Source organism: Hippoglossus stenolepis, chromosome 23, assembly GCF_022539355.2.
Source record: "Hippoglossus stenolepis isolate QCI-W04-F060 chromosome 23, HSTE1.2, whole genome shotgun sequence".
Classification (NCBI taxonomy): Eukaryota; Metazoa; Chordata; class Actinopteri; order Pleuronectiformes; family Pleuronectidae; genus Hippoglossus; species Hippoglossus stenolepis.
Genome location: NC_061505.1, coordinates 7,023,201 through 7,040,221, shown reverse-complemented (window position 1 = coordinate 7,040,221; position 17,021 = coordinate 7,023,201). Strand labels below are relative to the sequence as shown.

Genomic DNA, 17,021 nt, shown 5'->3' with positions numbered 1-17,021 from the left:
TCAGAGACTCTCATAATGCAGTGATGGATTCTGCCGGGTTCGGACAGGGATGACTACCTTTCTAGGCCACGCTGCTTTGCTTTGCCACCTTCAGTTTGCTGCAGTGATTTATGGGCTCCATTTGAAGAGCACAATAACATATTTACCTGCGAATAGAAACCTTAACATATAAAAGTGTGTTAAAGTGTTGTACACAGCACCAGATAATAATGCACACACAGTATATGCACGTGTTCACATTTTCAGAAAAATGCGTTGAAATATCTGAGGTTCATAAAGACAAAAACACGTTTAAACACAAATTCTTCTCAAGAATAATCAGTATTAAATGGAACGTGTGGAAATGAGGGTTTTTTTGTTTTAAAAGATTTGTATGTACTTATTTTTTAGACTTGTTCCTGCTGTGATCATGTTTTGGAAAGCTCAGTTTGGACAGGTCTGAACTATATGTTTCTTTAAACATACAATAACTTAGGCAACTCTGGGACTCTGAAAACATCCTGAATAAATTGGGGATTTCTCTGCGTTTTACCTTGAACATTGTTTGAAACATTTTGCATAATGTTAGTTAACAAATATAAAACGTCAATCCAGTCGTTGCCAGACATTTTAATGAAGAACTGTTACAAATTAGCTGTGTCTCAATTCAGGGGCTGCATCCTTCACACTCTGCATTTGAAGACCAATTGCATCACAGGATCCTTTCATCCACCTTTAAGTGAGCCAATCAAGAGAAAGATAATCACAAACCCCCACAAAGAGGATTGTATTGAATACCAATTCGTTTTCAATTAACAGCAACATTCCCATTTCTGCCAGTTCCAGAGCATGCAGTGCTGACATGCTACGCTCATTTTGCCAAGACTTCCAGTTTGATTAAAAAGTTTTCTAGTGTGCAGCTCCTTTAACAGCAGATTCCTTCTTTAACCCCTGAACCGTGGGAAGAATTCACTTTCCAGTCATTGTGTAAGGTTTTTCGAGACGAGGCCCCCGAGGTAACCCTGCCATATCAACAGAGGCACAGCGAGAGGAAGAGGATCACAATGTGCAGCGGGGCTCGGAGGGCCGGGTGACACTTCAGCCTCGATCTGTCAATCAGCCGCCAAAGAAAAGAACATGGAGGAGAAAAAAAGAGAAGAGTGCAGGGTACACACTCAGAGACCATCAGCTGGTAAATCAGACGCGAGTGAGTGAGAGATTGTGTGTGTGTGTGCACGTATGTGTGTGTCCTCGAAAAAGTGGCCTTCAGTCAAAATCTCTGTTGTCAAATAAGTGGGGATCTTTTTAACTGTATCATCCATGTTTTAAACACTTTGTCAAACACTGACAAAACTATTTCCGTGAATTGCTTCAAAGCATTGAAATAAAATCTTTTCTAAAGTGCACAAACATGCAACACAAAATAACAAGGATTGAGAGGAGGCTGTAATGTTTTCCAACTACAAATGACTCCTTTACAATCCCAGCTAAATATTTTAAATTGGACCATAGTCTGGTCTGATCAATTTCCGATTTCAATTACTAAATGTTCTACAAAAAAGGTAAATTAGCTTGCAAATTGCCGTTTGTGAGCCAGCTCTGACCATCCATCAGCGGCCGGGAAGGCAACTTGTATTTCCTAAAGCACAATAATGCATTAAGTAATGAGACCAGTGAACCAGTAAATATAACTTACAAACATCTAAAGAGACCCTTGGCTGCCAAATTTACCAATTTAATTTGCTCCGAACTCCAGGGCTCCGGTTTCTCATTTGGCCTCGTGCTTGTTGAAGCGAAAGTGCAAATGGAGAGCGGAGGAAAAAAACTGTGAAGACGTTTCTACTCTTCTTGAAGGAACACATCGATCCAAAACCGCTCACTTTGAAAACATTTACTTCTTGCAAGTGTTTGTAAATAAAGTGAAGACCGCTGAAATCCTTAAGAATATAAAATCAAATGCAAAGTTGATGTGGAGAGACGGATATGATGACGTTTATAGATTATAGACGACAGTTCAAACTAGATTGGACAGGAGCTTAAATCATTCATAAGATACATACGTCTCATGCTAAGATGGGAGGACGCTCACTTCTAAATGGCAGAAATTGATCAACTAAAACAAAGCGATAACGGCTGGAAAATGCTTTTTTTGACAGTTGTTAAGAGCGAGAAAAAACACTAAACTTATCACGTCGACAGGGCAAAACACTAACGGCACAGCAGGCTAAGGTTGGTGCTGAAAAACTGTAGAGCAGATGCCTGTAGCAGCAGGTGCCATAAACATGTTTGGTCACAACAATATCATAGAGCACAAGCTGCTCATTTAGACCAGGAATACTCGGAGCGCGGCGCATATAAAAGCAAATTAACCTCAACGTCCCTATCAATCAAGTGTGTTAGCTTGCAAGCCAGGTAATAACGCGGCAGATACTGACTGGCAGCGCACGTAGCCAAGGTGAAAAGTTAATTGAATCTATTGAAACAATATCTACACAAAACAGCCACGAGGCAGAAGCACATCGGAGCATTTTTATGAAAAACATTAGGGCCAGTCTTCCATAATTTGTTTGCAGACCACAATAATAGACTCACAGCCGGTACACTGGTAATGACAGACACTGAAAAGCAAATACTAGACTTACAATGGTATTTCAGGGCAACACACTGTATTCAACAGGGTGTCTCGGTTCAACAACTTGACTTCAATGGGCTCCGACTACAGCTCAGCATATTCTTACGGGCCACAGGTGTTTATAAGCAAATACAAATAGAGCATTTTCAGTCTTTCTAGTTCTCTGAGAATGTTTTTACAGACGTAAATGTTGTGTACAACGTGTCAAAATGACTTTAATGATCCTCTGACTCTTCCCCAGCACCACCATGGGGGTGACAATTATTGTCCTATCTCGCAATGTTAAAGAAAGTGAAAAGAAAATCCTGATTCCACCCCCTGACCTGCATCCACACCAAAATTGAAAGGCTACTTCCCTGACCCATACCACATCCTTCCACAAAGCTTCATGGAAATCTTGCTTACAGACAAACAAACAGAAAAACACATGGACAGGGGTGAAAACACAAGTTCCCTGGCGGAGGCAACTACACTGAACAAAACTCTCATAATCATCACGTCAAACCAAAAAGGGTTTTACTACTAATACCAAAGGAAAGTTGTGAAATACAGTCAAAAAGTCTGTTTTTGGTGATATATTACTAATAGAGTTAACATCTGATGACATATGATTCAGACTGGTCAAGAAAACGCCAAAAAACACATGGAATTACATTGAATATGCCTTTAGTAAGACTCCTGTAATGTTTAATCTGATTATATGAATATTAAATCATAAAGAAATTATCATGAAGTAGCATGAGCAAATTTAACTATTAATCTTGCTGCAGTCATGTTTTCATTAATTCAACCAGGTAATTTCCATTGTTTTGACATCTTTAACGTCTGTGTTTTAGCTTCTGTTGTTCTGTTTTATGTAAAGCATCTGTCGCTGACTTTTAGGCTATTTATAAATATAGTTTACCATCATTATATTTAAAAAATGCATATTAGTTTTCCAATATTTTTGCTGTGGTACTTTTGAGTATTTTATTAATAAACCTCTCCACTTCGGGAAACTCCCACTTTCCCATTAATTTAGGGTTACCACTGATATTTGGTATAGACATATATCATTATATCAATATATCATATATATATATATATATATATATATAAGGTGCTTTAGACTACACTGTATATGGATAATTTATTGAAGCTTAATATTTTGTAAAAGGTCAAACTCAACATAACTTCAACAACACTCAACAACACAAAGAAATATTCCAAAACCTACTGTTAGTAACAGAATTAAAGGTTTTGAGGGGAAAAGCCTGATTCATTTTCCTGTTACTACTACTACTACTACTGCTACTGCTACATGCTGGATGGTAGTAGTTACTTCAGTAGAATACAGTGTACCTGCTTCTCCCTCCAGAGCAGCACTCCCTCCTCAATCAGCTGCTGCTTGAGTCGCAGACCCTCGTCCAAGGTCCTCATCTGGCCCTCCACGTACGCTCTCTCTCTCTGTCCCAGATTCCTGGAGGAGAGCGAGCGAGAGAGGAGGCACAGCCCCATCATTACTGAGAAAAAACCTCGGCCACCCCTGCTATGACCATTGAGATGGCGCGATCCAATTTTTAAGGGCCTGCAATATGGCAGGAATCCAAATGGGAAAATAGAAAAGTAAATAAGACGGGGGCTGATGTTCTGTGGCTGAACTAAATTGTTTTTGAAGTCTGGCAAACACAATAAGAGTGTGGACCTTGTGAAAACATAATGAGATATACTCTGCTTATATATGTGGTTGTGAGGCGAACGGCAGCAAATTAAATAATGGGAGGAATGTCAACAAAAGATGTGGGTTACTGTATTAGAAGTTACATTTACACAGCGGGCTACATTTCAGTATCCCAGTATGGTCAATGTTCGCTGTGACGCTCGGAGAAGATGATGAATACGAGCTGGCAGGAGTCTTGAGTTCTCGTAAGTACTTTTATTCACAGCCAACGATCTGTGTAGTATATGATTTAAATCCTCAAACTAAATTTTCTGCATGAAAAACACCCCCGGATCCTCTGGACTGGGTTATTGAGAGAACGATTTACGGCGGGGGGAAAAGTCTTTATCACGGATGAACTCTTCAAAACAATACTGTGATGCATTTACTCGACATTACAAGAGACTGTCTGAACCCCATCAAGTTTTTTAAATCACAGTGACACTATGCCCCCTGGTGGCACACTGAATAAAACATGGGCACAGCAAGTGAAGAGTCTATCACGCTGATGCTGTGATAAACGGCCTTATGTTTAAAATCAAATTGGAAAAAAGGAAAATCTGAAATTGCTCTTAGAGGCACTTTTACATATCCCGACAGTGAATGGATTGGATGAGGGTTTATTCTTACAGCCATGCATGGGCCTCTATTGTGAAAATGTGCACATGTTATTTTACAAGTATTGATTCTTAGTTTTCAACTGACCAGCAAGTGTTCTGGCAGCGAGCGTGGCTGTTGTATTCATCTGAGGCGTCGCAGCAATCTGGTGAGAGACACAGGAGAAACAGATTCAACGCACATACAGGAGAATAGAAGAGAATTCAACACATCGACAAGGAGAACTTAGCAATGTGTCTTTATTACCAGCAGCGACAGCATGGCTGGTGTTTTCACCTTTTGTGTCTGAGTGTGTGTGTATATGTGGGTGTGTCATCATGGCAAAATGTGGTCCTGGCGACACCTAGTGGCAGGAGCTACCACAGGACTTTCGGGTTTCGAGTACCTTGGCAGGTGTTTGTGTGTGTGTGCACAGATTTGTATCCCTGCATTAGCATCACAACTGTGCAAGATACCAACTACAAAACTACACACCTGTTAACTCTCACAAAATATGACAGATGTGTAGTCGAGATGAAAATTAAGGCCGGGTTCGAGGATGGGCGCGATACTATCCGCATGGGTGGGAATGTCAACATGGTGACGGTGTTTTGCCGATGGAGCGATCCCATTGGGAGATGGTTCTGTGGTTCTACATATGATCCGTGCATGATTTGGCAAATAAAGTTAAAAACAACACATGATTTAATAGCTTAGCAATACACTATAAAACACAACTAAGAATAAATAATGATTAGTTGAATAATCTTTAGTTGCTCATCATTTATTTTCAGATATTTTTGAGGCATATCACTTATCACTTGGTTTTTAATTTTAGCACAAAGTCTGGAAACATGTCTGCCCTTTGAAATCCTCCACAAATCAACATTTCACATGTTGTTAATCTGTACAAAAAACAGCAAGAGCCAGGCTAGCAGTTTCCCCTTGTTTCCAGTATTTGTGCTGAGCTACACATGGGACACGTGTTTCTCATTCAACTCTCAGCAATATGGAAATTAAATATCCCTTGAAAAATTTAACAATTGCTTTAATTGATATGAAATTATAGTTACAGCCCTAAAAATTATCACATGATCAAGAACATGTTGTGGAATTTGTGTGAAATGTTTGTATCGGCACCAAGAGCCATCCACAGTCATTAAAGGGCCTATGTTCCTGAATCGCACTAATTGCCTTCCACTAATAAAACTGACACATCTGTTTTCTCTTCAGTGCAGATAATGATGATCCATCCAGTCACTTTTCATCCTCAAAGCCAGAGATTTGATCTTGGTTTCTGCATGATATCTCTCTCTCTCCGCTTCAGAGAGGGTCTCTTGAGATCAGTCATTTATAAGATCAGCCGCATGGTATTTTGTAAGTGCTCAGATCTGGCTTCATCTCAAATGTTTTAACCCAAGAGAGTGGGCACAGTGTGAAACTTCTCAATTATCCAGAACCCCGTCGGTGACCGCGGGAAACAAGAGCATTTACAGCCCAGAAAAGGAGGTCGGCGAAAAAAAACTCTCAACAAACCAGTTGACGAGGAAAAGCGACGACACGTTAGCGATTAAGTGGCTCCATTCAGGGCAGGGAAGGTATGAGAAGACAAGTGGGAGTAGAATAAAAGAGGGAGGGGAGGAAAGAAGAGGGCTTTGTGGAACATTCCCCTTCATGTTCTTTCACTCTTCATCCCTTAATGTTTTTGGCGTTGCATGTCGTCTAACGCTGCTGAGAAAGCTGGTGACAGAGAGAGGCCGTGTCGACAAAGGGATGTATTGATTTTATTCGAAGTGGAGAGCGACTGGAGAACAAAAGTGGAGGAGAAGAGGGGCTGAATAATTACCTGATTAGGCTCAGATTGTGGCAGATTTTACAAGAGCATAAAGCCTTGAGGAATAGAACAGGATGTTTTTCAAGGAAAGCAAAGGGATGGAAATGAGTGTGTACACGTCCGTTTGTGTTACAATTATTGTGCATCTGCAGGTTTCTCCTTTCCCATTGCAAGTAGACAACTTCACGAGCTGGGCAACAGGGTTAGTAAAGCCTCTTTTTCAACCCACCAACATCTTGAATGGAATGGATACAACCAGCATTCACTCCCGGGTTAAATTACTCTGTAGTAGACAGGTTTTTACCAGCAGTGATGGATACATGACAGGCGGGTGAACACGCAAAGTTGACAAAGGTCATTTCGGTGCATTTGTGGCGTTGAGAAAAAACAGAAACTCTTCAACTGGAAATGGGAATAGGAGTCAATCACCTTTTTAGCAGATTCACTTAAAAAACCTACATATACCTGCTAATTTCGGTTTAAAAGAAGTATGAGAGTAAAAATACTACAAAAAGCAACAGTGATCATGTTACAGCCGTTACTTTTCTATAACTTTTTTACATCTTTTACTTCAGTGTCTTCAAACTTGATGCCAAATAATCAATTTTTAAGGCTGCTTGAATGGAGACAGGGTGAAATTGTGGCTGAGATGGCAACTAGTGGTGCCAGTTAGTGAGAGAGGCGATGAGCCGTCATTGCCTCCACCATGTGCGTCATATAATTATTTCATCTGCTACAAACCAATATGAACGTTCTTACCACAGATGCCATCATTGACTCTTGATGATGGGATGTAGTGTGGGCGGAAACCCAGATTGGTGCAGTAGAATCGGCCACGAGGACAAGCTGACGTTCCTACATGGGACCAGAAGCTGAGGTCAGCATTGCATGGTATAAAAAAAAAAACCTTTTTATCATACATTCACAGGAGCTACACAGTTTTTCCAACACAGCAAGAGTCTAACTGGGAGTGAGCTACCCTTAACTGCAACTATGACCTAATTCTAATCTTCTTTTCAACATGTAACGAGTTATTCTTTAACAAGGCCTCTGTTCTGTGACTTTTTAGTGTGGTTTAGTGAATTTTGTCTTTTTTTTTCTGTGGAAATTGGATTTCAAATTATATCAAGGTGAGATCCAGGGATTGTTTATCTTCTTTTAAACTCTCCATTGACCTGGCTGCATCGCCAATTAATATGTGATCAATGATTCTAAACCCTTACAAGGGGCATAGAACACAAACAAAATGCTTTTTACTGGGCTTTGTTTTCCTGTGTGTTTTCTGTTATGCACAACTATGATTTTATGTTTATTGCCCTGTTCAGCACTTTGACTCTTGTATGTTTAAAGTGCTTCATTAATAAACTTAACTTACTTACAAACCATCTTATGCTAAAAAATGGTTTAATGGACAAATCAGCTCTTTTAAAACAGGTGAGTGTTGATTATGAAACAGACAATTAAGCACATTCATCTCCAGATAGAATTTCAGCTGGAACATGTTTTATATATACTGTATTATATATAATATTAACAAATGAAATGAAGTACAAGGTACAGTACTAAGCAAACTTGCATGCCTACTATGTCAGTTTTTACATACATTGAATATCAGTTAAAAAAATATTAGAAAGAAATACAGTATATATAAAAAAAAAAGGGTTAACAATAATGAAACTTTATTTCTATCGCACTTATCTAAACAAGGTAACAAAGTGCTTTACAAAATTCTTGGAAATAATTGTTTTTGAAAAACAGCTAAAGTGCCAACAAGTCCACTCTCCACAGGGAAGGAGTTCCAGAGCCTCGGGGTCCTGATGGCAAGAGCTCGGTCACACTTATCAGCCTCGACTGAAACTATACCAGCAAGTGCTGGTTGGAAGATCTTCGATTACTGCTTGGAGTTAGTGGCTGTGTTATACAGCTGGGGGCCAGACCGTGCTGAGCTTTAAAAGTTATCGAGTGAAACTTTAAATCATATCGATGAATGAGACAAGAATTGGACAGATATGGGCCCCAATGCTTTCTGTTGGATAAAATGTAAGCAGCAGCATAGACACTGAGGTACATATAAACAGTGCATTGCAGTAGTCTAAGGCTGCATCCACACTACGATGTTTTCATTTGTAAGCGCATCCACTCTGCTGTGGGTACACGTGGCGTCCACACTACAGCCGCGAATACAGAGAACTTTGGAAAAGGCCATTTTCAAAGTAAAACACAGTTGTATTGACGTAGCCTATAGGTGTGAGAAGAAAAGTGCATGATTAAGCTTTCCTAGGTCAGAAAATGAAAGAGCAGTTTTGATTCTGGCTTTATTTCCTAGGTAGGTTCGCGTAACAAGTTTAAAAGGTTATTGGCATTGGGCTTCAGAATGTAGTCAGAAATCAAACACACAACTTTTTATTTATTAACACAGTTTTAAACAGTGGTAAAACAGACACTCTGGCCCCACGGGTCTGTGTTATTACCTGGTTCATCGGAGCCATCTTCACAGTCGCAGTAATCATCGTTCACCTGCTCGAAGGGGATGATGTTGGATCCGTCGATGCACAGAAACGACTTCCTCTCTCTGTAGAAGCGTTTGTCTGTCACACAATAAGACAACATTACACACTTAAGCAACACAATAACCAAACAAATGTGATGTTTTTATGATTTATTAAAAGCTCAGAGGGGCAGGGCGAGGGTCTGGGTGGACACCTGGAGCTAGCTTGATCAAAGTGCTCACCAAACTTTCTATCCTGTGCACAACTTTTATTACTAATTCTTATTTATTAAGCATTGACAGTAACTTCATGGGCTCGTGCATCGCGGTGGCTGTGCTGTCGCCGAGCAGCTGCTCGTGTGAGGGGACGCTGCAGCATCTACTTCAAACATTTGGGGAGAGGAGCTCGTTAGCTTGAAGCTAACACAGAGGACGGGGGACTCACAGGACGAAGAAATCCCTCTCATCTTCCGCGCCTCGGCGAAGCCACACCACAGCATGGCAGCGACCACGACGTGGAGACGCATGTCCGGGGACACGAGCTGCGAACGGCTTCCCTCCGTCCTCGATTCAAAACCCGCTCAAAACGTGTTTAAAACTCACGGCGCGTCCGCAAACGACATTTAAATCTGGTCGAGTCCACGACTTCCTGAAACACGCGGTCACGTGGCGTCAGAGAGACGTACGGTTGCTTGCTTGCGAGGTCCCCCCGCGACCAATCACGAGTGAGAACGGCTTCTGAGGCAAATAAGAAAAAGGAAATACACTTGTTCACAATTTAAAGATTTAAAAACTATGTTTTAATGATTTGTGTTGCAGAATAAATATATTTATTTATTGTCTAGTGTATGAAATTATTTTATTAAGTCACACTGTCACCAAATCTTGTTTTTAACTCTCTTAACTGTTCAATATTCTCACACTGCACATCTTTCTTGTTTTTACACTGTATATATTAGTTTTTATTCCATTCATATTTTCCTATATTTTTTACATTCCTTACACTTAAGTATTATTATCCTTACACTTAAGTATTGCATGTTACTTATTACTTGCTGATGCCTATATGTTGACTCTTGCTGCTATAATATTGCAAATTTACCCATTGTGGTACTAATAAAGGATACAAATAAAGGGATTTAAAAGGAAATTAAAAAAGAGTTACATAGAGAGTTAAAGATAGATAAGAAATAAAAGAGTGAAAGTAACAGTGCCATGTTTAGAAATGTGAAATTATTTTGTGGGGCATAAAAAGCAAACGCTGTTCCTCCGTGTTTGGTTTTCACTCCGGGGACAGAAAGACGACTTGTCCCATGACGACCTGAAGGGGTCTGGATGTAGCTGTAGATCAGAAATGTGTTTTGGCCTCAAACTGTTCTTTGATTTATAAACCAACAGGATTTATTTTGACAGAAAGTTTCCCTTACAACCAATCATCACCAGTGACATGTCGTTCCAACGTTCTGTTTATTTCACTATAAAGCAACATTTCAGCTCTTTGACCTTTACTCACTCTGTAACATTCTGCTCATTTGCCGCATTGTGACACTTCCATTCTGACATTTGACCTCATATTCCTTCACCAACTGAAACAAATACTGTGAGGCATCGTTAAATCCTCATGTACTTCATCGGATCATGTCACTTTGTGTTATACAGGCTGTAATAAAACTGAAAATGGGTGACGAAAAGTTTTGATGCCTGATTCGTGGGCATCAATCTTTACCCTTCTTCCCAAAACTTAAAGGGCCAATAGCTCCCACTGTACCTCAGCTTTGATCGTGCACATTAAGTTTTATTTTGTGTTTACAAAGAGTATTATGACTCTGTCCCTTGTGTGAATATGTGCTTGAAGGAGAAAAGCATGTACTTATACTAGTAATGGAGGAGATACTCATACATTTAACTTAAGTAAAAATAAATAAAAACTCAAGTAAAAGTACCACGTTAACTTCTCTACTTGAGTTAAATTAAGTAAATACTTGCATTTTAATATAGTTAAAGTATTGGAAGTAAAAGTACTTAATGGACTTTATAAGTACAGAGACAAAGTAGTTACATCCCACCACTTACAGTTGTGTATGGCTATTAATGCATTTTCAATAGATAGATAGATAGATAGATAGATAGAATAAAACAAGTGCACCTTTTATTGCTTTAACAATTTATTAACAATAAACCATTTTTACAACATTTACAATATAAAAGCAGAATCGTCAGGATGCATAGTTTTCTGTAGTTCGAAGCTCTTGTAAAAAGAAGGTAATCAGAAAGACACTTTACAATATCATAAACTAAAAAAATATAAACATTTTCACGTGTTTTTCTTTTGGTTATTACTGTCATTTGTCGCTGTTCAGTCGTGCGTACAGGCCTGTGTTGCACAGAGCCTCTTTGCTCTGCAGGTAGGAAAGGTCACGGATCATGCCTGGGAAAGAATACGAGTCCAGGGGCGGACGCAGTGGAAACATTGGCATCAGTCCGGATGACATGTACGGGGACATGAAACCTGCAGAGGAGTAGGCCAGCCGTAAAGGGCTGAAGCCGAGGCGAGGGCTGAGGCCGTACATGCTCTCTCCCCCGGCGGCCGGCGGTGCTATGTGGAGCGGGGAGAAGGCGGATTTGTTCCCCAGCGCACCGAGCGCTCCGGGCAGTCCCACAGAAGGCCTGTGCGCGTTTGGGTGGTTAGACACAGACGAGCTGTCTGAGTCGATCTTGTTCTCTTTGGAGCTCAACACCAGCTCGATGGATTTGACAATGTCACCTTTGCACGTTCTCACCATAGACTCCAGCGTGTCCCGCGTCTGATGGGGGAAAATCTTAGCCATGATGTCGGTGGGGTCGCGCTCCAGGCTCGGGTATATGTCCCGGGGTTTGTCCGTCTCGCTCCCTGACTCGGGGTCCGAGGAGGAGAGCGACCTCTGCGGGCTCTCCGTGTGGTCTGAGCGCTGATCGAACACCGGGGACGGACTCGCACTGTCCTCGATGAATGAAGCGGTCGTGCTGGTGTCTTTGCCTGGAGACAACTCCTTCTTGGCACATGGGGAGTGCAGCTGTGTGGAGTTGGGTGCAAAGAGGTGTCGACCCATGAATCCGTTGTAAAAGTTGTACTTGTTCAGTTTGTCATCTGAAATGTACATGAAAGAGAAATGTTTAGCTTAAAGTCATGTTTGCATGGTTATGGTTGCATCCAAACTGTGCGTAAAATGTGGATAATCATTTCATAATCATTTCATAATCAAAATCGCTTAATTGGTGTTGTGCATATAAACCAAATGTAGTAACACATAATTGGGAATATGCATCCAAATTGTGATAATACAACATGATGGAACTCACAATAGACACTTTTTATTTGAACTTACCATCCTTATGGTTCTCTCTTCCAAAAACATCAAAACTGGGAGCTGTTGAAGTGTTGCTGGTTGATGCAGGCACCCCGGGGCCCAGATGTGACCCCTGAGGGATCCCCGCTTCCCCTCCGATCCCTGGCCCGGAGTACAAGAGCCTCAGCTCCCGGGCCTCGCTCTCCTCCTGGGCCTGCTGCCTCCTCAGCGCCACCTGCGCGGCCATCACCCGCTGCCGCTCCGCTATGAGCGTGCACTTTGCGCACACGCAATCTCTCCAGCGGCAGAAGCGCTTGTGGCCCTTGAGCGCGGACACCACGCCGTGGTTCCTGCATCTCGCGCACTTCGGGGTGCGCGGGTATCCCCTCTCCAGCCCGGGGTTACAAGCCCGGAGGAAGAGAGGCGGAGGGCGCAGGAGGGAATGGGGCACCTGCAAGCCACCGAGTGGGTTCGCGGCGAGGCCAAGCGGTCTGAGTCTGCTCTCCATTGCCTGAGGGAGCACAGTCTTCCTTCCAATACAGTTATTCAGGTGAAGTCATTCAAGTGATGTGGCCCCTCTGTGCGTGAGTGGAGTCTCTACTGCCGCTGGCACCGTGCACCAGCGCGCCTTAAGTGTCTCCTCTCCAGGTGGTTTGACGTGAAATACAACACCCTCGTCACACCCCTTTCCGCTGCAGCCTCTTAAAACCCTATCCTGTTTATTTGCATCCCGGATGAATAGTGGTCTAATCTGATGCAGTTGAACCTATAGACGCAGCTGCGGTTTGGAGGGGAAAAAAAGTGAGGCCTGCTAAAACTGGATGATATTTAATTCCACTTTTAAAAGTTGAATCTGGTGGTTGCTGGAATTCCATTGCTGCAGGATTGACAGAGATTTAATATGCATATGCAAATGCAGGGAAGGAACGTCAAGTAAAGAAAATCATGTGGCCTCAGGACAGCTACATACAATGACCCCCTCTGGTTTTACCCTGTACTGAACAATGAATATTCCCTGTTAGGATGTTTTTAACAAAACAATGGGCCCCTAACAGCCACAGAAGCAAACAAGTAATTATCTACCTGGTTATTCTGTTGAACAAATTACCTCGACAAAGGACCCATCTGTCAACAAACACTGATTGGCGGATAACTAATCACACCTTGTCACATGTGTCATTCATTTCTCGCCATTCAACTGGGATCCGGTTGCATGTGGCAGATTGTCTTACCGTTATTACAACAACTCGGGCATAATGTGACAAGCACGGTGGCAATCACCAAGGGAAACACATAACTGAACCATTGTTGGCCATTTATACAATAATACATACTGTCTCAGCCATTCTTATATTCACTGTACATGATAATACATGCTTTTGTTCAGTCTAAACATCCAATATACAACTGTATTAATACATTTAAACAAGTTAAGTTAAGTTAAGTTTTGAGGGTGTTGTAGAAACCATAATGGCTTAAACCCACACCCAAATATAGCAAAAATAAATCTATTCTATATCAACAGAAATGACATACAAAGAGGGAAGAATACTATAAATACAGATGAATAACAGAAGCTAAAAGAGCTCAATTTCATTACAAGTAAAAAGTTTAAACAGCAGAGCAGATCACATCATTGTCTATTGTACTTTAAGGTGTTTCTTTGGTCCGTGCACATTTCTGAGCCGTCATGTGCAGGCAGACCCCAAAACAATAAATGAAATGTTAATACTGGTGGAATTCTAAGCATTCAGACATCCCCTGATCATCTTTAGTTGTAAGAGCGAGACATCAGTGGCTTCTCCCGCTCTCCCTGTAGATCAGCCTCCACTAGATTCCCCCTGAATAATGGATGCGGGTTAAAGAGGTTGTGTGTGGAAGCACTCGAGCCCCTCGTGGCGTTTTATTGAGATAATGATTCTCCGAGGGCCATCGCTGAGGAACGTGTGCTACAGCACAGGCCAGAAAAAAGACTTTGAGTGCAATACACTATGATTTGATGCAGATCTTATTGGTCATTGATGTCATTACTCAGACTGGGAGGTGTTTCAACTTGCTGATAAAAGAAGCTTGCTGTTCTGGAAACCAAACCTAATGAGTGACTGGTGCTACTTTTCCCACCTCTTCTTTGCACGGACGCCTGCTCCATCGGTCCCTAAGTGATGGATCTTATTAGCAGCCCTGTGCCTCCCTACTTTGCACCAGGGGAAGATGTAATATGCACATTGGCAAAGTGCAAAATGCATATTCTGCAGAAAAACAATCCCTGGTCTTGTGTGTGTCGTAAAACAAAAGCATCCTGATGATGACTTTTAGAAAAGCGAGTTTGAGATTTACAGAAAGATGCACCTGAAGTTACGGGCCTCCCTCGACAGATAGGGGTTGGTACAGACGCACTCCAGCTAGGCAGGACGTGAAAGTAATCAGAGCATGCATCCATCAACACGGAGCGCGTTCGCTCAAAACATAAATAAAGGCCAGTGATGCGGATGCAGCGTGGACGTACATGCAGCTTTTATCACTTCATCCACTGTGAAGGGGAATTTGAGGTTTGGATTTTGTGGCTGGCAAGTTTATCCAGGCTCATGAAGCTGCTCTCACCTGGATTTATACAGACCAGTTGCAGCTCTTCTCTGTATATTGAGATTAAAATTAGACTCATATTCTGAAAGCAAGACAAAAACTGCTTTATGGTAAAGCCTGTCTAAATTGGATCATTGATAAAAGCTTCAGTGATATATTTACTCATTTACTGGCTCTTGTGTTTGCCTCTGGATCATAGGATCACAAGGCCAAGCCAGGCCGCTTGTTTAAAGTGCCTTCAGTTGAAAAGGTGATTTCTCAACTAGTGTGTGCCAGTTGATCATAAACTAATCTACAGGAAAAGTACACCACTGTTATTTTTGGCAAAAAAAAACATGCGTCCAGTTCCACGGTTTACATGGAGGATGGGTTTTTAAGTCTTTTCTTCCAACCTCACCCCCAACACAGAACAGAGGGATTATCAGGAATAAGAGCAGTACGAGTAGATATGGCCAGACAGTGTCTTAATTGTGTTCTTAACAGATCTGCTCACGTCAGATATGGTGTTTCATCACAGCCATGCGCCCCCGAGGACAGGGCTTTATCAGTGCAGCTTCTTATCTGACACAAGGTGGCTGCTAATCTACTCACAAAATCTCACAAAACCTGATTATGTCTCCCACTGTCAGAGAGATGAAGGGGGGAGGGAGGCAGGGAGGGAGGACAGGTGAGAAGGTAAGGCAGAGAGGAAGAGTCATTTAACTATAAATCATGGCATCTGGACACATGATTTTCTTATATAGTGTCTATAGAATTAAATATATATTTTATCTCTCAATCCGACTTTGGTGTTTTGGATGTTTCTGAGCATTTCCAAGTTTTCTGACGCACAACGCATGAAAATCAGATCACGTTATTGTCTACGACTCTCACATGACTCGACTTGGACATGGAAACACTTCAGCGTCTCCAGTTTCACGAATGCAGCATTGTTTCTGAATATACAGCTCTCACGTTACCACCGATTCCCCCTTTCTTCCAGTACCTGGCAGGTCTTGACCTTTGTGTGTTTGCTTTCTCATCTGTCACTTCACACCCTTGTCAGTCAAGTGCCACACAGTAGCCTCCACTTCACTGGTGACGCCCGAGCGGCCACCAATGACGGCCAGCAGGTCGCTCCGGTTGTTGCGGTTGAAAATAGAAACATGTATTTATGTGAATGTAACTTTCTCCCTGCACCGTTGCACTATTATGTCACTGACACTTTGATGTGTTAAAGCTCTGGGGATAAAAAAAAAAAGCTGGTTAAACCGATTTGCCTTAAATGTGATGTACGTGGCCTCAGCGGAGTTTCAACAAGCGACTTTGCTTTTAGTGGAGCTTTTATGATTATGTTTTTATTTCGGTGCCGGGGGATGTTGATTGTCGCTGTGCTGTTGGACCGGGTTTCTCTGTTTACTTCGCCCGGGGCATAAGTGACGACTTTGCCAGCATCATATGGAAAGATTCTTATGCAAGTTTCTGACAACTTCCTTTGAAAGAAAATTGCATTGAAATGTGTTTTGTTTCAATCTTTGAGATATTTGAAGAAAAGGTGACATTTGGTCAATGAGTTACTTTGCATTTCTGATGACATATGCTCTTATAAGCATAGATTGAAAGTAATTTAATCAAATAGGCCTATACTGCATTTATATTTCACAATTAATATATATCTACAGTTATTATATTAAAAGTACTTGCAGTGGAATTTGGTACTTTTACAATTTTAAGGAAATATTGCAGTTTTTAACAACTGTAACTAAAGTAGTGTATTTGATTAATAAAATATTGCTATGATTAAAAATTGACAACAGTGCCTTTTACTGGATGGGATGTTTTTACGTTGTGAAAATACTAATTTAACTTATAAGTATAGGACCTTTTAAATTGATAATTCTACT

At 41.4% G+C, this 17,021-nt stretch overlaps 2 protein-coding genes across 2 annotated transcripts in view; both read right to left on the bottom strand.

The window, feature by feature from the left end:
• LOC118102563 (glucosidase 2 subunit beta) overlaps window positions 1–9,904 on the bottom strand; it is a 111,818-nt gene extending 101,914 nt beyond the window's left edge. The window contains exons 1-5 of the mRNA XM_035148839.2: window positions 9,675–9,904; window positions 9,213–9,329; window positions 7,501–7,596; window positions 5,016–5,073; window positions 3,953–4,070 (exon numbers count right to left, since the gene is read on the bottom strand). Of these exons, the coding sequence (XP_035004730.1) occupies window positions 3,953–4,070; window positions 5,016–5,073; window positions 7,501–7,596; window positions 9,213–9,329; window positions 9,675–9,756 (471 nt within the window). The 5' untranslated portion in view covers window positions 9,757–9,904. The remainder of the gene's footprint in view (window positions 1–3,952; window positions 4,071–5,015; window positions 5,074–7,500; window positions 7,597–9,212; window positions 9,330–9,674) is intronic.
• Window positions 9,905–11,381: 1,477 nt separating this feature from the next.
• LOC118102653 (doublesex- and mab-3-related transcription factor A1) lies at window positions 11,382–13,210 on the bottom strand. The gene is made up of 2 exons (XM_035148987.1): window positions 12,595–13,210; window positions 11,382–12,356 (listed from the first exon to the last, which is right to left on the bottom strand). The coding sequence occupies exons 1-2, from the start codon at window positions 13,061–13,063 to the stop codon at window positions 11,572–11,574; spliced, it is 1,254 nt and encodes a 417-aa protein (XP_035004878.1). The 5' UTR covers window positions 13,064–13,210; the 3' UTR covers window positions 11,382–11,571.
• Between the last annotated feature and the right edge of the window lie 3,811 nt (window positions 13,211–17,021).

Excerpts from the sequence above, each read along its gene's own strand:
- LOC118102653 (XM_035148987.1), bottom strand. The coding sequence starts at position 13,063 with ATGGAGAGCAGACTCAGACCGCTTGGCCTCGCCGCGAACCCACTCGGT. Across the intron at positions 12,357-12,594 it reads AAGAGAGAACCATAAGGATG|ATGACAAACTGAACAAGTAC; the intron begins GTAAGTTCAAAT and ends TGTACATTTCAG.